Genomic DNA, 21,048 nt, shown 5'->3' on the forward strand with positions numbered 1-21,048 from the left:
TTCTTACTTGTGGAGTTACATTGGTTATGTTTATTGTAGTTTTACTCTTCATTCTTAGTAAGCAATTTGAATGAGAAGTTCTGTGTACTTTTTTGCTTATATAGGCCCAATATCAAGTTTTTTTGTGCCATCCTACATCAACATTTTATTTACCAAAGCAAGTTTCTCCACACTTTCTCCTGAAAACCTGCTAATAAATTGAAATTACAACGTTATAAAGATGCCTGGACATAACTTAGTATCTACCATTTACAGATTGCTTATATGATCTTGATGATGGAGATACAAATTTTCAAACATTTACAATTACTGCTTGCAACCTGGCCAAACATTAAACTAGTTAAGACATTAAACTAGTTAGCCTAAGGATAACAAAATAAAACCTAAAACGAATGGCTCTCATCTTGCATTTACTGTACACAAAAGATCCTCGTTTGTGATCTAGTAAAACAAATTAAGTCTAAGTAGAGCAAAATTAACATTAGGTGGCTGTCACCCTGCATTCTCCAATCAACTTTTTCTTCCACAGTTCAGTTCCCAAATCAAGCAATCCCCAAATAGAAACATCAGGGTTCCTAATACCCCAGAGAGCCAGAGGTAGGGATGGTTTTGACTAGCATTGTTTTAAATAACAGCATACTGGCAAAACAAAAAGGAATTCATTCCAAAACCCTAAACCCTCAGATTTGGGTTAACTTGTAAATTAAATACAATGTCTCCCTAAAGACTGGGGTTTTAAATTTACCCCTGGCATACCACATATAATTAAAATTATTTGTTAAATACATACAACACCTAGCCAATACAGAAATATAACAATAAATTCCAACATGACAAACAACCATATAGACCAAAACATCAACATATTAAAGTTTTCTGATGGTGAATTCAGTACAAAATTTTAATTTCAGAGCTTAACAATTATAAATGCTTGTGTACATTTAGTCAATCAAGAATCAAACCTCAGTCTAAGCCACTGCATATACACACTGAAACAAAAAGTACAAGTTGTGAAAAAATGCTTGGGCGCTTCTTTACCATAGGGAAATAATGATGTTAAACTATCTTGCACGCTAAACATCATAAATTGCAAAGTCAGCATTTTATATTACTGATTTTATTAACTTTTTAAAACACAACTATAGTTGAATATTACAACAAAAACAATAGCTAGTAGTGAGTGTTGTTAAGATGATTGTAGTCCTCCACTCATTCACTATTGCATACAAAAGCCAGCATTACAATGAAGAGCATTTTCTGGCCCCCATATTAAGAGGTTTGACATTGAACCCCGCCTCTGGGATGATGCTCATCATCCTCATAAACTTCTCCATTGTAATGGCGTCTTCTTTCTTGAGATGGGTCAAAGTCCACCAGTTCTACCTGATCCATATCTTCAGTCTCCTCTACTTCCTTTCTTTCAGGCAGCAACTTTTCCAACAAAGATAGCTTATCTGATGAAAGAAAGCCATTTTCTGGGAAGTTTACCTGCAAAATCAATGTTTTTTTAAAAATTAGTTTGGTTTCTAAAACCACAGGTAAGAGGACCCCCAAAATTTCCTTTAAGAATGGTAGTACTTTTAAAACTAATGCAGACAAGATTAGAAGGGAAGCAATAAACTGGGAAAACATCTTTTCTGTTAAAGCTTCTGATAAAGGCTTCATTTCCAAACTATATATAGACAATCAACTCTAATTTATAAGAAATCAAGCCATTCTCCAATTGATAAATGGTCAAAGGATATGAACAATTTTCAGATGATGAAATTGAAACTATTTCTACCCATATGAAAAGGATGTTCTTAATCATTATTGATCAGAGAAATGCAAATTAAGACATCAATGAAGATATCACTACACACCTGTCAGACTGGCTAAGATGACAGGAAAAGATAATGACGAATTTTGGAGGGGATGTGGGAAAACTGGGATACTGATACATTGTTGGTGGAGTTGTGAACGGATCCAACCATTCTGACAATTTGGAATTATACTCAAAAAATTATCAAACTGTGCCATACCCTTTGATCCAGCAGTGTTATACTGCTTATGGGCTTATACCCCAAAGAGATACTAAAGAAGGGAAAGGGACCTGTATGTGCCAAAACGTTTATGGCAGCCCTGTTTGTAGTGGCTAGAAGCTGGAAAATGAATGGATGCCCATCAATTGGGAGAATGGCTGGGTAAATTATGGTATATATGAATATTAATGACCAGCAGGATGAATACAGAGAGGCCTGGAGAGACTTACATGAACTGATGCTAAGTGAAATGAGCAGAACCAGGAGATTATGCACTTCAAAACAATACTATATGAGGATCAATTCTGATGAAGTGGTTCTCTTCAACAATGAGAGGATCCAAATCACTTCCAATTGATCAGTAATGAACAGAACCAGTATACCCAGTGAAAACACTTGGAAATGAGTATGGACCACAACATAGCATTTACACTGTTATTGTTTGCTTGCATTTTTGTTTTTCTTCCCAGGTTATTTTTACCTTCTTTCTAAATCCGGATTTTTCTTGTGTAGCAAAACTGTATAAATATGTACACATATATTGTATTTAACATATACTTTTAACATATGTATGGGGACTACCTGCCAGCTAAGAGTGGAGGGAAGGAAGGGAGACAAGTTGGAACAGAAGTTTCTGCAAGGGGCAATGTTTGAAAAATACCCATGCATATGTTTTGTCAATAAAAAGCTGTAAACAATGACCATGAGTAGAATTAATTTAAAATAAAGAAATTAGTAGGGATAATCACTGATTTCAAAGACAAACTAGAAAAGATTCATTGTCAGCCTGGTTTTAGACATATGTGCATATGCAAATGTAATATATGTATATATATAATATATACACACATCGATGTGTGTATGTTTATGTATAGGGTCCAGCAAAGAAAAAAAATTATAAATACAACGTCTTATTGTACAGGCTTTCTTCAAATAGGAATTTATTGTTACATATTTTGTTTCTGCTGAGCATATAACAATTTTTTTTGTTTTGCATTTAAGTTTTAAATAAATACATTTTTAAAAGAACGGCTTCTTTCTAGGTCTGTAATAAATATTAACAAAATAAAATGCTGAATACAAATATGGCAATAAAGGAGGGACACTAGAACTCTAAAATTAGTTATGTTAGAACCTTAAGTCAACTGACTTATTTTTTATTACTAATCTTTACCCTGACCTTTTTAGTTCACAAAATATAATACATCTTTTTTTATATATCCTAAACAATTTAGATCAAAAGATCCTTTTAAAAAGGCTTAAAAATTACTTTAGCAATTTAACTATTTTAAAATCACTTCCTCTCAGGAAACCATTTCAAGTTGCTTTAATATGTCACTTTTGGCAAAGTGCTACAAGAAAATTTGTAATGTAACATAATGAAAATGTTATGAAAAGAGTAATAATTGGAATGAGAAATAATGGTTTTAATTTTAATTGCTACTTTTTAATGGGAGGGTAAGGGTAGGGATGGACAAAGTACAGCTCACTCTAATCCCTTGGGACTTCTGTTTCTATGAGAAGTTGGCCTAGATGATTTCTTCCAAGTTCTAAAGCCTAGGATCCTATGAACTTTTATTGGAAAATTTACATGTACATCAAAAACCAGTTTTTGTATTAAGGTGAGTTATATAACCATATTCTCCCCCAAAGTCAGTTGTATTACATAAGCTACTTTCATTATTAAGTATTTTAAGACATTCTTTTTGCAACTCACCTTAAATTCAATTATTAGAATTCCTTTCTCATAAGGTCGACGATAAATTGGCATACCTTCATTCAGCACACATTTGATATCTCCATGTTTAACAATCTGACCTAAAAGTGACAAAATATGATCAAAAACATTGTTGGGAGAAAAGTAAAGGAAGTAGAATCCTTGATAATCAGAAGGGAAAAGTAACTATAGTTGCAGTCCTAAAGTATAGTGTTTTCTTTCAGAAGAAAAGCTGTCAGGACTACTATAATTTCTTTTTTATAAAATACTACAGATAATGTGTGCAAAATTGTTGATTACTTACCAGGATGGGAAGTAATGACTATAGTTCTATTATCAAGAGTAGTTATTGGTTTCTGAAAGCCACACAATGCTTCAACCAACTGGATATCCATACATGTGAAAAGGTCCTCACCTCGTCTATAAAAAGATATATACATATCACATATTTTAATAATGCTTTTTATTAAGTCAAAAATCTGAATCAGTTGGAATAGTTTTAAACTTATCTTAAAGATGAAAAATGACCTCTCCAAAAAACTGAATTATCCCATTCTATTTTTAAAACTTCTATATAACAATACAGTAGGGGAAGCTTCTCTCACAGCACTCCATACTCAAATGAGTAAACACGTGATGGTTACTTTAAAAAACAATTAAAAAACCCAAACACAAGTGGGAATGGAAGGGCATTCCTCTTAAGTAAAACTAGCATTTTTTTCCCCTTTAAAAGCCATATGGACAAGCTTCTCCCCCTCTTTTCAAATTCCCAACAACAAAAATTTCTTTAATGAAATGTTTAACAAAAAAAACATTCAAAAGCTTGATAATCTGTTCTAAACAAATGTGATGAATACTATAGAGTGATTTTAATGATTCACAAAAGTTATTAGCCTATATCCTAAAAATTAAAGCTTTTTTTAATCTACTTTTTAAAATAAACTAATACTAATGCATTAGTCTAAAATGAAAATATCATGCATCCAACTCCATATACACCAGAAGTCCCTGGGAATGATAGCAATTTCATTAAACATCCATTCTTAGAATAAAAAGTGCTTAGATTTAAAGACACATCACCATTAACTTTCTCTTTTTCTGATTTACCCGCTTTTAAATTATTCATATTGATTTTACTGCTCTACTAAGACTTTTATGTCACCCTGTAAATTTAATAAACTCATTTCTGGGCCGCCAAAGATAAGTGTGATACAATGTTGTATTAGTTAGAAGGTTCTACTACTAGAGTAGGCATTCAAACATCCATCAGTACACCAAATATTTTTTTAGTTAGAAGACTCATTTTGATTTGACACAACACTAAGCTGTTTAAAAAACGGAAATATATCAGATAATGAAAACTCATCTTTTAAGTATTCTAGCAGAGATTGGATGAAGAGCTGTCAAATGATTTAAGATTAAAAGAGTAGCCTGAGACCTCAATCTAGTATATGCTTAATTTTACAGGTGAATGATAGTCCAGATTCTAACTTATCCATGGTTAGAGAAGCCCTGACTTTTATAAAACTCAACAATTTTTAAACTAACAACGATGATTTCAACACAACTCGGCAGAATGGGGACTCCTATTTTGATCTTTTCCAAGATTAGCCTAGCCTGGTGATCAAGACTCAAAAATTGAGCCTCACAATTTTCTCTTCTAAACCAATTTTAATATCACAAACTTGAAAGCGGGAGGAGGGGGGAAGGGAGAAGGGAGATGACAACTCTTTCCCACTGAAGCTAGAACTATTTAGGAATAAAGGAGCTATCTTATACATAAATCAGAAGTTCAAAAGGTTATACAATTATACGTATTTAGGCTAGTTGGTTTGTTTGTTATTTTACCGTGTAAATATAGCATTGTCCTTTTGATCCAAAACAATGATAATATCTCCTGGCTCAAGTCCTGGTTCCTGATCACCTTCACCATGGAATGTAATCTTCTGACCATCTTTCATGCCTAAAATAAATAATTCATTTTGTGTCTGTACTTAAATAGTTCTGGAATATACACAAAAATATTTTAGAGGGGGAGGGAGGGATACAAAGTTCCAAAAGTTAGCAACTTATATACAACCTAACTATATTTTAAGTTTTCAGAAAAAAGGAATCAAGTCTCTCTACTTGCTACCTTCAAATTGTTAATACTGGATACAATACTCGTTTCTAATTAGAAACTGCAAAAGATGTGATATAGATTAAACAGGAGTTCTGCTTCATCATAATCTAATAAAAATACTGCCCCCTAAAAGTCTTTTGTAAAATAAGTATTACAGATTAATCTAAATGCTTTGTTGCCCATAAATGTCTTTTAGGCCTACAAAATAGCAGTGAATACATTCTACTATTCTTTTATTTCTAAAATATCAATGGAAATTACTACCCTGACACCTAACTAAAAAGAATACCTGAACTAATTTTCTAGAGCATTGCAAATGAAGTCTCAGAATTGAAGGCATTTAACTACATTTCCAATAGCCAATAGGGAATAGTTTGGACCTCAGATTCTCTTTTTAGAGGTAAACCAGGTTTAAGTAATTTTTCCAGTCGCACAGCTATTAAGTGTCTAAAGCCAGAATTGAGTTGTCTGCCAGATATTTTCCCTAGGTAACAAATCTAAATCTGATAACCATCCTATAACATCTAGTATCTATACTTTCAGAATGATACATTTTCTTGTAATTAAGTTACATATATAGCATATATAGTATGGTCAAAATCATAAGGATGACTGAACATAACTCAAACATGGGCCTCTTTTTAAAATGTGTCAAGATTAAAAAAATATCATTTGAGACATAAAATACTTACCCTTGTCAATATGAACCTCCAGAATCTTCTTCTCTCGAACTATTTTCCTTCCATTACAGCTTTTACATCTATCTTTAGGGCTGATTCGTTCCCCATGCCCTTGGCATTCCATGCAAACTGATTGAATTTGCTGAACCATTCCAGGTCCTATCTGATGAATTCTTATTTGCATCCCAGTACCTCTGCAATTGGGACAGCATTCTACAGCTCCTTTCTTACCACCCCGTCCTGAACCACAGAAAAGAAATTAAAATTTCAACAAGTGAAACAGGTTTATAATAGAGTTGATTATTAAAGGTACATACCCAAATACTTCAAAGCATTATCTGTCTCTTACTGAACATAAACAGGAATTGCTAGAAAGCTGAAGATGTGTAAGATACAGGCTTACCTATGAATGAGTGAAAAAGCATTTATTAAACTATTTAATTACCCTGATTAACTCTACGGATAAGATTAATTCTTCAAGAAATTCACATTCTTAATTGGTGTGAGAAACATTAAAAAATAGTTCAGCAACATAATGAAAAAGCTGGTGAAATTGAGAAGAACAGCCTTGTCAACGTAGGAGGTAGGCAAGAAGATCAAACGGGGTAGGTGGCAACGTTTAGAGGTTCTTCACCTTTCTCAGGATTGAAGTTCTATTCATCTTAGTTATTATCTAAGCAATGCAATGGGGCTTGTCTACTTCTCAAGTCAGAAGGGTACAAGATCCCAGGGCATGTATTTCAGGAGCACTTCCCCAAAGCAGGTGTCAGTGCCTGCTCCTCTTTTTTACCCAAATTATTACCTATCTACTTGGAGCTTAATTGTTAAAAAGTTCTACAATGGCAAAACTGGCCTTCGTCCACTTCCTTTTTAATTTCCTCCCTTTCCCTGTACCCTAACTCACCACTTTTCTCCCATCATTGTGCCATTCACATACAATCTGGCTATGCTTCGCTTTGGAATTGATAGAAAGCTGAAGCTTTTCATCTGACCCCATAAGTATATAATTTGGAGAAATAGGAAGGTAAAAAGAAGTAGCTCTTCACCTGGATTCCTATCCTAGTAGGCTTTCCTAGATGGAAGAAAGATAAAACCACTTCATCTAGCCCTCAAAAAGTCCTTTTTTATCTCAATTCTTCCTCCCCAGCATACTTTCACTATTTTCTTTTGGGAAAGAATATTCTGCTCATTCTTCAAAAATTTTCTGCTGAATAGATTCTCTATCTCTAATGTGAAATTGCCAACATCTTACCACAGGTACCCAAACCTAAGAGTTAATTTTTTTGAGCATAACATTAAATCAAGATCTCAAAGGAAAAAATTTTTAAAACTGTAATGTCTGTTTGTAAGATTGTACAGAAAGATTTTTTTAAACATACCTTCACACTTATCACAAATTACATTCTTTTGCAAAGCCAGTTTTCTTGTTGCACCATTATATAAATCTTCCAAGGTCACTGACAACTGATGAACAACATTTTTACCTGAAAAAAAATAGTGAATAACTTGATTAACAATGTGAATAATAATCTATGCTATGTAAGTTAACATAAGAAATCTAAAATTTGGCTCCACCGTGTGTCCTGTGTAGATTATTAATAGTAGACTTCTTCCTACAAGTTCTACTTTCTTACTGGGGATCTGTGCAGGAAGAGCTCAATGCAGAGGTGGCACAACGGACAGAGTACCAGCCTGACTTCTGACTTCAAATCCAGCTCAGACATTTGACACTATCTGTGTAATCCTGGGCAAATCACTTTAACCTTGACTGCCTTTATTTAAATTAATGCCTTATTATTTAAATCTTTTAAAAAAGCTAGAGCCCTCTAAACAAAGGAAGCAACCCATTTCTTTCAACTTCTTACCCCTTCCTGTATTCATCTCATTTCAAAGTTTTTAAGATCTGCCACGAGTCAAAGGGGACACAACACGTGAAATCCTTATTTGAAAGTTCAAGTCAAAGTTATAACACAATAGTGAAACTTTCTGTTTACCAACACGCTCAAAAAAATTTAATCCCATCCTAAAATGTATTTAGTAATCTTTGCTCAGACATTTACTGGTTGGATGACCCTGGAAAAGTATGTAACCTCTTAAAGCCAGCTTCTTCTGTAAAATAGTGATAAAGTAAATCTCACAATCTGTGAGGAGAAAAATACATGCAAAACACTTTGAAAATCTCTATGAATTTTAGTTATATTTTAATCTAAAGATATTTCTTGAAGTTAATTTGGAAAAAGTTGTTCTATGTTAGCATACCACTGCACTGTCAACAAATATTGTATATTTGTACTCATTTTTAGCTTTTACAACATTTTTATAGATTACAATAATTATAATTATAGAATTATAGATCGAAGTTGCATATCTTCTGATACAAAGTTGGAAAAACAATTCACATGAAGAAAAGCTTATAAACCAATTATTCGGCAATTTCTAAAATAACTACTAAATAATATTAATAAACATAAGTAGAATACACTAACCACTAATTCTGTTTAAGTTAAATCCATGTCTCTATACTCTAGCTACTTGTCATCTTTTTTCAGAATGTAGAAAATAGATCTGACTTTCATATAACATCATTATAACTAGACAGATATCATTTGAGTACTAATCTATTTTTATTTGGCTGCTCTTAAAGGTATTCTGAACTGGAGAACATTCAAACTTTGATCGGACCAGCATCAAGATCAGGGCAATCCTTCCAGTGAACTAAATATGTTTCTAATTAATATAACCCAAAGTTAAATGGCATATCACAAGCTTATTAAAAACTGTCTCAAATATAACTTTTCCCCATTAAAAAAACTATCAAAATCGAGTCTCCCCTTGTTTAAATGAAGTTTAGAGTCTTATACTTAAATCACTTATATTTGGTCCTGTCAGTATCTTAATGGCACGTGTTTTTATTTTTAAAAATATAGTAAAACACCCTTAAAGAAACAAGAACTGTGTGCATCTTGCCTTTAAGATGAATTATTAATGTAAACCAGAGCTCCTAACCTTAGGTATTTGACTAATACCACAAGCTGCTGGTTAGATCTGATCTAAGACTAGAACAATGGAACAAAAGATAAAAGGGGTAGATCATAGAACATGGAACCTTTACATATAAAAGCCAGGTAGAAGAACCCCCTTACTACACCAAGGAAATTAAGACCCACAGTTTTAACCCAAGCCCACATCAGATTCAATATCAGGTTTTCCATACTTTAAAGAAAATACAACTTTCTGGAAACCCATTAGATCATAAAATCTCCACTTTGCATATTAACTCAAGAGTTATGGTAATGAGGTTCAACCACTCCTTTTGATAAATAAAAAATTGACTAAACAGAAAAATAAGTCTTACAAGGAAATTACCAGCCCACCTTAATCAGTGGCTTAGATTAGATGACTGCCCAATTATGAGGTAGAATTTGAGTTCAGGTCTTTCCAACTACAAAATGAAGCTCTTATAATATTACAATATAATCTTATAAATAAATACCCTGTTCTCTACAAGCCCATTTCTTAACTATAAAATGAGGGAGATTAAGTGAACTTAGGTCCCTTTGAACTCTAAACTCATCTTTACTTTCCTCATCTACCAAAGAAATTATTTTTTAAGTGTGAAGAGCAATTCAAAAGAGCTGGAGAATTAGCATTAGTAACATAGAAACATACTAAGCCTATCATGTTTGAAAAATAAAGAGTTAGATAGTAGAATACGAAATACTCCAATTTTTAGTAAGGACCTTAAATTCTTCCAATTTTAGGTCAGAATTTGTTTAAAATCAGAGTTTAAAATATGGTGTCTGAGCATTTACAAAGAGCATTTGTGATCACTGAAAAGCCAGATTTTATCAATAAATCATATCAGATGATAAATAGAATTAAAACTTATCATTTCTGGATTTCAGCAAGGCATCTTGACAAAATTGTTTCATATTTTACTGTGGACAAATTAGCTGATATATACATAAAATGTTGTGTGTATTATCCAGTTATTTGCCTTGCAGCTCTCATCTCACAAATATTGAAGTATTAACTATACTGTAAGAAATGGGCAGTTTGTGAAGAAACCAAAAAAGACCTCTATAAACACTAATAGAGTAAAATGAGCAAAACTAGAAAAATGTATACAATGGTAATAACATTCCTTTAGAGAAAAACAATTTTAAAACATTTTGAACTATCATTCATTATAGCCATATGAAGTTCAAAGGGCCATAACATCTACATCTCCTATCATAAGTAATGAAAATAAAGCAATTTTTTTTTGCACACTGACAATGCTAGGAATCAATATTAATAAACATTACCTAAGCTTATTTGATTAATTTTTTTAAAAGGAAGAAAAAACCTCAAATCAACAATGGGGAGCAATGAATGGGAAAGGTAGCAGCAAAAGCTTAGACTACACCCAGAATAATGATTAATGGATCAATGTCAAATTGGAAGGAATTTTCTAATAAGCACCACCACAGCAGATCAGTTTTCTGTTCATCCTATGCTGTCAATAGCTTTAAGATGGTTTGCTTTCCAAATTGCAGGTGTCATAAATTGCCACCCTGCCTCCATTTCCACCCCCCCCCCAAAAAAAAAATAAATTCATGTCATGTAACATCAGGAATCTCACAAAATACAGAAAAATCTATTAAGAACAGATGCTGAGGACTAATCAGCACTGAGGCTTGTGGTTTTGTTTTCAATCTACATAAATACACACAGGATAAGTGAGGGTTGCCCAATTAAAGATGTTAAAGTATTTATGTTCTTAATGAACTTAAAGTACAACAAAATCAGTGTAACATTGCAATCATATGCTGCTGTACTTGAATAAACTTCTGAAGCTTAACAATCAGATCTTCCAATTAGTGCCATCTAGTATTTTCTTCATTCTAGATTGGCAAAATCTTACCTCTCCGTTCCCTTTGCATTCTTCCACCTCCTCCAAAAAACATGTCAAAGATATCCATTGGAGAACCAAAGCCACCACCAGAACCACCCTCTTTGATGGCTTGTTCTCCACCTTTGTCATACAAGTCTCTTTTCTTTGCATCAGAAAGCACTTCATAAGCTTGAGAAATCTGTTTGAACTATTTAAAAAATTAAAAAGGTCAGAGGAAAATAAGTTCTTTTTAAAATTTAACCAAGATAGTGAAATCTAAGTTCTCATTTCACATTTACTATCAATTTATATTAAGCTACAAAATAATTCTAAATATACACATAACTAGAAAAAAATTCAGACTAGAATCTATAACAAAAATAAGACAAGTGTTATCAAAATTAATTGTATCACAGAATTTTTTTTCTTTTGTTCCAGTTTGGCCTATACTAAAAACTTTACTTACCTTTTCTCCTTCATTTGGATTTTTATCTGGGTGATATTTCAAGGCTAGTTTTCTATATGCCTTCTTCAGTTCTTCCTGGGAGGCATTGGGTTTTACCCCCAAAACATCATAATAAGTAGTTTCCTTCACCATTTTGGATAGCCTACAATTAAAATCACAACTTTAAGATGCTTTGAATTTAAAGTTTCACCTTAAAGTCAATTGAGACCACCTACTCATTAAGATTATACACATTTCAGAATATTATAACCAAACCAAGATCCAACCTATTAAGAATTGTGCCACATTTCATAAACCTAAATTGAAAAGATCAATTTATCCAGCACACAGGCAAATCTTAAGGCTTTTAACTATTAATCTTTCCAATCTTCCATATTATTCACACTTTACTAAAGGCTCATTTCCCCCGCTTCTCATATTCCCTGAGATGTGGAAATATGTGGCTATAAAAACTGAAACTATATAAACTGAAAGCTTTGAAATGGAGGGCTTGCTACACAAGCATGGTATTACCCAATATTTGCTAAGAATAAATCTTGTCCCTGCATAGATTTGTTTTTATATTACCTTTGTCCTCCTCCTCCCTCTCTTCTCCCTTCAGGTATCCAGTGAAAATAGCTTCTTTTCTGATCCTGACACTAACACTAGATTTTCACGTCTTTCTCTATTCCCCCCACACCCCTTCTCTTCCTCCTCATCTCCATCTCCTGGCTTCCCCCCAAGACCTATCTAAAAATCAACCTTCTATGAGAAGATTCTTCGGTTTCCCTTTACAGTGCCTTCTCTGCTTATTATCTCCAATTTATCCTGACTGTACCTTGTTTATACACAATCCTTCGACTTTTATCTCCTTGAGAGCAGGGAGCGGTCTTGTGCTTTTCTTTGTAACCCCAGCATTTGGCACAGTACAGGGCACATAGCAAGCGCTTAATCAAGGCTTAGGCCCGACTCTCGATGAAAACGGAAGTTTAAACACCAATGGTTTCCGTGGTGGCCCCAGCTTAATCTTTGGCAGTTTATTCTCCAGTCACCTGACTGCCTTACCTTTCAAACCACGAGGTTTCTTTCTTTTTTTTTTTTTTTTTTTTTTGGGGGGGGGGGTGGGAGGTGGGGGGATTAAGTAGCCACTACGGCGGAAGCACACGGGAGATTCTTTCATCTTCCTTCTTAGCAAAGCTCGAGGGAGATGAGTCCATAACGCTTATCCTTTAGATCTTCCCTCCTCCCCTCCACCTTGGAAGGTTCCAAGGCTTCCTCAAGTTGAGGCTTCCACAAGAAGCCATTCCCAGGAGCGCCCTCCCTCCAATTTTATCTTGTCCCAATCCATTTCGTTTCCACCAAGGTATTTTTGAACTGTCTCCCCCGTTTGAATGGGAGCTCCTAAGGGAAGCAGGGATTTGCAGGGTTTTTTTTTTTTTTCCCACCATCGGTATCCCTAGTGCTCAGTACTGTGGCTGGGACATACATAGTAGGTGCTTGTTGACCTAACTTGAGGTCACCACCTCTACGGAGTGTTCTAGAGAATCGGGGGGGCGGGGGGAATGCTATTAGAGGCGTGTGTACACACACACACACACACACACACACACACACACACACACATATACCCCCCTCCCCATCAAATCGGAAGGCTCATCCTAGGGAAGGTTGCGGGGGAGCGGGGACGAGCACGCAGAAGAGAGCGCGCACGTAGCGCCCCCGTACCCCTGCAAATAGGTGCCCCCCTCCCCCCGCACGAACCAGGATGGGGGAAGGGAAGGAAAGAGGATGGAGGGAAAGCGAACGACATCGAGAAAAGATGGAGGAGAGGAAGGCCAGGAAAAGCAGAGGAAAGGCGGGGGAATACGCCGAGCCCATTGTCTTAGCGCCCAGACTTCAGAACGGGGCCGACACCCGTCGGAAATCTAGGGCACCAGCCCCCGCATCCTCGAGAGGGGTTGCCAACTGTCTCCCTGAGTCTCCTATGCGCTACAACTCTCTTCTCCGAGGACATGGGGGTGGGGGAAGGACGGGGAGCCTAGCTGTGGGATGAAAAAGGGATGGACTTACCGGGGAGCGACGCTCGCGGTACGCCGGGTGTCGAAATGCCCTCGTCCGGGGTGGGGTGAAAGGGGACCCCCCAGAAACCGGTGGGGATGTTGGGGGATCGAGTGGAAGAAAGAGAAGATTGGGGGATGGGGGCGCGAGCTCTTGTGCGCGGAGCACGGGCAGCGGCAGCTGCAGCACTCCGCTTCTCGCCGAGTTTTCTGGAAAGTTCCGCTCGGGGCGTCGCATCCGGCGAGTTTTGTAGCAGAGCGAGGGCGCGTCACCCTCAGGAAGTCCCGCCCCCCGCTCCTCCTCCTCTCCGCTTCTCCCACTCCCTGTTGGCGGTTACCCGGGTAACCGGGAGGGGCGGGGGTGGGACTCCGGAATATTCTAACCCGGGGAAAAGATGAAGGCGGATGCTGGAGGCTGCGCGGCCGCGGGCGCTGGACGGGCGGGAGAGGGGAGTAGAGAGGAGAGGCCTCCGCCCAGTCGTGCAGTCTAAAGCCCCGGTTGATCAAAAGTTCTCTGTCCCATCCCTTCCGCCACCTCTCGTAGTTCCGAGACCATAGCTGAGGACTGATTGGACACTCGAATGGTGGCGGAGTTCCCAGCTCGGAAGTCCCGGGTGGGGGGGTCTCTGGCGTCTCGGCCCTGGGTGGTAATGGGTCCTCTGCCCCCTGGGAAGCTCTCCAGCTGGAATAATGGCTTCCAGATTCTTCCACAATTTTCCCCATTTCTTCTGATTTTATCATGTCAAAGCCTCAAGGTCTCTAGGTCTTAGTCCGGATTTTCATTCACTTTTTTTTTAAGTCAGCAAAATTGAAGTTAAGGGAGATCTGAACATTTCTGCTAAAGAAATAAAAGTATGTTAGAAAAAATTAATAAATTTGAAAAAATGAAACTTAGAAAGCAAATTTTAAAGGACAAGTATCTACCGGGGGGCAAAGCACCTGGGAGTTTCGGGGTTAAAAGGGATGGAATTCCAGATTTGTGTTCTCCTCAGTTTTGAAACTCCTAATGTAAAAATTCTCACTACCAACTATGTTTTGAGTGACTTCACATGTATAATCAATATATTGCTTTGCCTTCTCAAGGGATGGGGTAGAATTTGGAACTCAAAAATTTGTGAATATTAAAATTTAAAAAAACTTTAAAAATATTTAATGGGGTAATATTTTTTTTAGGGAAGAGAACCAATTCTTTCCACCTGGGCAGTTTGGCAATCCATTTGTAATTAATGTTGGGAGAATTCTTTAACGGCCTGGAGAGCTTAAGTAATCACATGATACACTGGCATCAAAGGCAAAATTTGAATACCTGGTCTTAAGAATTCTGAGGCCAGTTCATTATTCATTACACTATAAAATCTTTTGGACATCTGGAAGATAAAAATAATTTGAAAAACATTGCTGATCACGTTTTTCCTGCTGATGTATTGGTTGGGTTGGTCAAGCCTGAGAGCTACTCCTGCCCTCTTGTGACTTGTACTTAGGCCATCAAAAAGCTGAGTTAATGATAGTACTGACTGAGGAAATTGAGCTAAATCCTCCCTGCCAATTCTAAAGATGCTTTTAAGAAAAAATTGGCCTAATCTACATGGCAGATTGCTCCTACCAGGCTACCTTTTAGAGGTGGCAAAGTCCTAAAGGTCTCGACTTCCCACCATCTAAACAGCTTTAGGACTATTACTAAGATAAACTAATCTCAAGGATGTGAGAAGCTTGGTGTAGGAATGTTATCAGTTGAGGTCCTTAGTATGGGAAAATAACTAAAAAAAGGGAAAAAGACAAAACAGGCCTATGTAAGTAAAGACCAAGTCCCAACTCTTTATGAATTGTTCTGTGGGGAGGGTGATGTAAATCTATCCATGTCACAGTGGGCATCCCTTGATTATGCACAGGAAAAGTACCAAGAACATCTAGGTCACAAACATAGATGATATTTCTGGCACAATCACTGATTCTCCTCACAGATACGGTCATTTTTCACTAAAGAAGCTAAGATTCCAGTTCAAACTTAATGTTGATAATGAGATCATCTCTGCACCACCCTCTCAGTTCCCATCCCTAACTTCATCATGTTCCTCCCTGGGCATACATTGTAGAACAAGGGGGGGAAATACCAAATCTTTGCACCTTTTGGGAACTATGTTCAGGAGCTGCCCTCTTCTTCATTGATGGCTGGATAAAGACTCCCTTGCCATTTCAGGAATTCAGGATTGTTACTAACACAAGAATGCCTTTTCTTCCACGCAAATTACACATTGACTTCATATGGTTCAAAAGAAAGGGCACCTCTCAATATCACTCCTTCATCTCCCAAATACTTGACAAGAAGGATTGGTCTGAATTGTCCCTGGGAAAAAAAACGACTAGCCAATTGAAAGGGAGGCTAAATCATTTTCTTTGGGGGCAAATAGTGTCCTTTGAGGGAAGAGGAACTTTGAAAATAGGGATCCTGAGCTGGAGATGGAATAAGGAAAGGTCAGAGAGGGTCAACCAGACTATCCAAATTATCTTCAGAGAGGGTCAACCAGAACTATATCCAAGTTATCTGTCATTAATTGTCTTCCCGGAAGCTAAAACTGAGAAACTATTAGACTAAGAATCCCTTCCTTCCTAGGGTGACAGTGATTTGACAATTTCTGAGAGGTACAGCACTCAATTCTCTTAGGAATGATGTTCTACAACTCTCACTAGACTCATCATCCCCTCAACATATTATCCTATTGTCTTTCTTCCAGCTATATAGTTCTTTAGAATTTCTGGATAATTTGAAGAGCTACTCCATCATCAGAAACTTCTTGAAGGAAGAAATCATAGGGGAAGATGAAATGAGGACTGAAGAAAAGGAGCTCAGTGTAGAATAATCTCGTTTCAGTAATATGTGATTTGAGATCCTCAGCACAGAAAATGGGGTTGGAGGAAGGCTCCAGATACATGAGGATTTGGTATAGCTGCTGAGGAGAGTGGGATAGAATTGATTATAGAGTACAATGTTTACCTTGCTGCACTGAGGGTCTATAGTTGCGATTATATAACAAATTTGTATTTAAACTAACAGTCTTATGATTTCCCACAGTCATAGCAGTACATGAGGAAAGGAAAAAGAAAGGAGTGGCCCAAATTTGGGTTTTGGCAAGGTATTGTCAATGATAGGACAAGGGGGACAAGGGATTCCTGAATATAGACTTGAATTCACTAAGAGATTTAGATCAGGGAGGAAAAAGTAGCTGGTGAAGAGATAATAATCTGTGAAAGAATTTACGGATGGAGGTAATGGAGGCTATAAGATAAAAAAAAAATCAATATGGTACACAGGAAAAGAATATAATGGATTATGATCAGACAGAGGAATTTTGGAGTCAAGAACTTTGAAGTGGAACACTTTGGAAGATGATGGTAAAATCAAGAGTGCTGTTCAGGAAGAATGGAAGAAGTAAATCTTATGAACTGAGATTGAGGAAATGGAAGTTAAGAGTATGTGAGGGAGCATCAATGTGTATATTAAAATCCCTTTATGCAAGATTGGAGAGAAAGACTATGAATCAGGAACTGATTTTTTTTTTTTGGATGAAAGAATAATTTCCTGGAGTATATTAAATAATCTGGATTTTGGGATAAATTTGTAAATTATGAACCTCAAAGAAAGAGATATTGCTGAGTAACAGTGATAGAAGTAGAGTCTAGAACTGGCAATGAGAAGCAAGAGGCATTCCAACTGCTATCAGAACTAATGAGTCAGAGGTGTAAATGAAATGCAACCAACATTGGAAAGGTTTGAGAGGGAAGCAGAGTCAGCAAGTGAAAGCAAGTGAAAGTCTCAGTGAATATCATGAGATGGAATCAGAAAATCAGAGTTTTAAGATAAAAGGAAAATTGGTTTTTAACAAAGGAGCATTTCAGAAAGCATAGTACAAAAGAAGTGGCAAATATGAAGTAAGACATTGTAGCTTTTGTTGAGGTGTGTGGGAGAAGGCAAGCAGGCAGTTAATAAGAAGCAGGATTTATATATTGGCAACATGCTAGAGAAGGCTCTGGGGGGAGAGGAGTGTTGGAGGTTGGGAGCATCTTGTCTTGGGCAGTATAGTGCTGAGAAAGGTTCTGAAGTCCAAGAAAGTTGGCAGAAAATTGGTGATATCTAATCCTGGGATGAATTGGCTGAGTCAGGTTGTAGAAGAGAAGCTGGGAAGAAGGCTAAAGGCCAAAATCTGGATCCTGTGATGGGCTGGTGGCCTCATACTACTTCAAAATACATGTAAAACAGAAGGCTCATGTACAATAACAGTGGCGGTCCCACAGTTGTGATAATAATACATAGCCCCAATGGTTTCTCTGAATGGCTGACTGGTTAAGTCTAGGAGATTATAATAATTTATATGCTTTTTTCTCTTCTGTGGGAATTCAGGGTTCCCCTTTCTCCCACCTCAGCTTCACCTAAAGAGAAAAAGTCTGATGTCTCTTTAAGGGCAAAAAAAAGCCTTCCCAAACTCTCCATTAAATTACACTAGTCAATGATGATATAATGACTGCCATTTAAAAAATACATATGTGTGTGTGTGTGTGTGTGTGTATACATGTGTATATCAATAGTCATAAATAGAGAAAAATATAAAAAGGACAATAAATTTATAAACAACAAAAAGACAGTAATGATTTAAGGAACAGTTCACTTTGAATGCCAGTCCTTTTATAGCAGATGATAGAGAACAGAAAATGGTCTCCTCCCATCCCCCTTTATCTCTTTCCTCCCTGTAAAAAGGGAAAACAGGTAGTGATACTTCCAATAGTGACTAGGATCATAGTCTGCTCTAGAGGAGGATGAAAAGAAGATGAGAGGGACTCAGTGTATGAGTGGGTTACCAGCCCTCTGCAACCTGCTGCTTTTTCTAGTTTTGTTTGAAACTGTCCCCATATTTTGAGCTCCTCTTGGATCCTTTTTTGGGCAATGGTGCTTATTCATTTATGCTATTTTTCTGCCTGAATATTCTTAAAGGCAATACCTTCCCTAGTATTGTACCACGGTTGTACTGCTTTCTTTTCTCTATGAGACCCAAAGCTTCCCTGAAATGGATTTTTCACTTCCCCCTTTCAGAATTTTCAACTAACTCCAATTTTTAAATGTCTTGTAAACCCTAGGTAAAAGGCTGCTTGGTTGCTGTGGTTACTTTTCCACATCCTGGGATGATAGTAAATCAATCAGCAGGGAATAAAAATGTTGGCCTGTAGCAGTCAAGGACCAAGTTGAGATCAGACAGCATAAATTTATATAGTGGATTCAGCTATAAGGCAGGGTGTTCAAGGAAATTGTCCAACTGCATTCACTAGCACAGAAATAGGAACAGAGAAGAAAGATAGATGACTGATTGATAAAGAGGATTTATTAAATACTTTTTATGTACAAGGCCCCATCTTAAGTCCTGGAGATACATATACAAACAACACAGGACCTGTTTTCAAGAAAACTATGCTCTGATTGGGGAATGGAGAGACACATATAAAGAGCTGCTGGAGTGGGATACAGAAGATGTCTAGGAAATAGGAAGGTAACTTTTGTTCTGGGTAAAATAAAGTAAAAAGCTCAGCTGGACTGGAATCCTAGATTGTGATGGGGAAGTTAATGACAGTGGCAGGAAATTAGGTAGGAGAGTGAGAAGATAGTTCAATATGATGAGAGTAACTTAATGTTCATTGTTTGTTAGATATAAATGTAAATAGAACAAAGGGATAAGGAATTAAAGGTAGAATTGTAAGAAACTGCTGATAAAATAAAGCTATTAAGATGAAGACCTGGGGGCAAATCCCTCCTAAGAGGTTTCTAGCACTGGGATCCCAAGCCAGTCATTTAAAGTCTTCTTGCTTCAATTTCCTGACATCAGTAATATGAAGGGTCAATGACTCAATGACCTCTCTAAGACCCTTTCTGGCTTGAAATCAATGATCCTAATGGCATTGACACCCTGCCTCCCCTTTTAAGGAAGGAGTAGGAAGACCTGCATTTTAAATATAATAATAGTTAATATATTTATATATAATACTTAAAAGGGATTTACAGCAAATTGAGGGTTCTGACCTTCACTTCTCCCTCCGTTAAAACAGCAGCTTTACAGTAACCTCAAAAATTGTATAGGCACACATATACAATTCTAGAAAGTTGTATTTGGGGGCACATTAGGGATGGATTGAAATTTCCCCAATGCCTCTTTGCCATCTTCCAAAAGATTAAAGCTGGAAGGGCTATGAAGATGATAAATAGAATTTATATAGTGCTTTAGAAATATTATCTTTTTTTATCATAATAACCCTGTGAGGTACCTGTTATTGTCCCCGTTTTACAGATGGGGAAACAGGCTGAAAAATTAAGTGATTTATCCAAGGTCACAAGGTACCTCTGTAAAAGGGGAGGCTGGGTGATGGTACCTATTAGGATCATTGATTTCAAGTTAGAAGGGGTCTTAGGGAGTCACTGAATTTACCAGGGAGGAAACTGGAAACGAGAAATCGATTTCAAGTTCCTAAGTGTCTCAGGCTGGATTTGAATTAACTTCTTCCTCACTTTAGGTCCACCCCTCCAGACCACTGTGACACCTGACTAATGCAGTCTTCTCGTTTAGCAGAGAAGGAAACTGAGGACCATGAGATATGGCTTGTCCAGAGCCATGCCGTTATAATAATTGGGATTCATATTCAGGGCCTCCTAAGTACAGAACCTGATCACTTTTCCACTTATCACATTTCTGTTTCTAAGGCTGAATAGTGGTGTTCACGTAAAGGAGTAATTAAGAAAGCCTGAAGCCTCTGCCCACTGGGACAAAGCCCCAATAAGGCTCCTCCGCCTTAGTATTTTTCAAGGCGTGACCAAGGCCGGCAGTGAAGGTCCAACTTTCCCTTGCTAGCTTGCTAGGTACTGAGGCATTACTGAGAATAAATATTCATCCACAATGCCCTAGTTATTCACGCGGTGGGGGGGGATTTTTAGGACCTTTTCCAAAGTCCTAAATCGGCGGGAAGGAGAAAGGTGGACAAGAAGGTTAAGGCACCGGAATAAAGACCCGGGTAACCTGGGGCAGCTCCCCGGGAGGGGCCTCGAGACAAAAACGGCGAATTCTCCCCTCCCCCTCAGTTATCCTCCAGCCGCTTCG

At 37.0% G+C, this 21,048-nt stretch overlaps 1 protein-coding gene across 3 annotated transcripts in view; it reads right to left on the reverse strand.

The window, feature by feature from the left end:
- The window catches only part of LOC127560697 (dnaJ homolog subfamily A member 1), a 25,771-nt gene continuing 4,723 nt past the window's right edge, over nucleotides 1-21,048 (reverse strand). For 2 of the 3 annotated variants that reach the window (XM_051995510.1, XM_051995500.1), the window contains 9 exons: nucleotides 13,932-14,753; nucleotides 11,883-12,024; nucleotides 11,447-11,624; nucleotides 7,920-8,024; nucleotides 6,553-6,780; nucleotides 5,587-5,701; nucleotides 4,043-4,158; nucleotides 3,739-3,839; nucleotides 1-1,488 (listed from right to left, as the gene is read on the reverse strand). In XM_051995510.1, coding sequence (XP_051851470.1) covers nucleotides 1,270-1,488; nucleotides 3,739-3,839; nucleotides 4,043-4,158; nucleotides 5,587-5,701; nucleotides 6,553-6,780; nucleotides 7,920-8,024; nucleotides 11,447-11,624; nucleotides 11,883-12,024; nucleotides 13,932-14,659 — 1,932 coding nt within the window. In that variant the 5' untranslated portion in view covers nucleotides 14,660-14,753 and the 3' untranslated portion in view covers nucleotides 1-1,269. Of the gene's footprint in view, nucleotides 1,489-3,738; nucleotides 3,840-4,042; nucleotides 4,159-5,586; nucleotides 5,702-6,552; nucleotides 6,781-7,919; nucleotides 8,025-11,446; nucleotides 11,625-11,882; nucleotides 12,025-13,931; nucleotides 14,757-21,048 lie in introns of all 3 variants that reach the window. The other variant, XM_051995491.1, reaches the window with a different exon arrangement.

This window comes from Antechinus flavipes, chromosome 1 (assembly GCF_016432865.1).
Source record: "Antechinus flavipes isolate AdamAnt ecotype Samford, QLD, Australia chromosome 1, AdamAnt_v2, whole genome shotgun sequence".
In the NCBI taxonomy this organism is placed as follows: domain Eukaryota; kingdom Metazoa; phylum Chordata; class Mammalia; order Dasyuromorphia; family Dasyuridae; genus Antechinus; species Antechinus flavipes.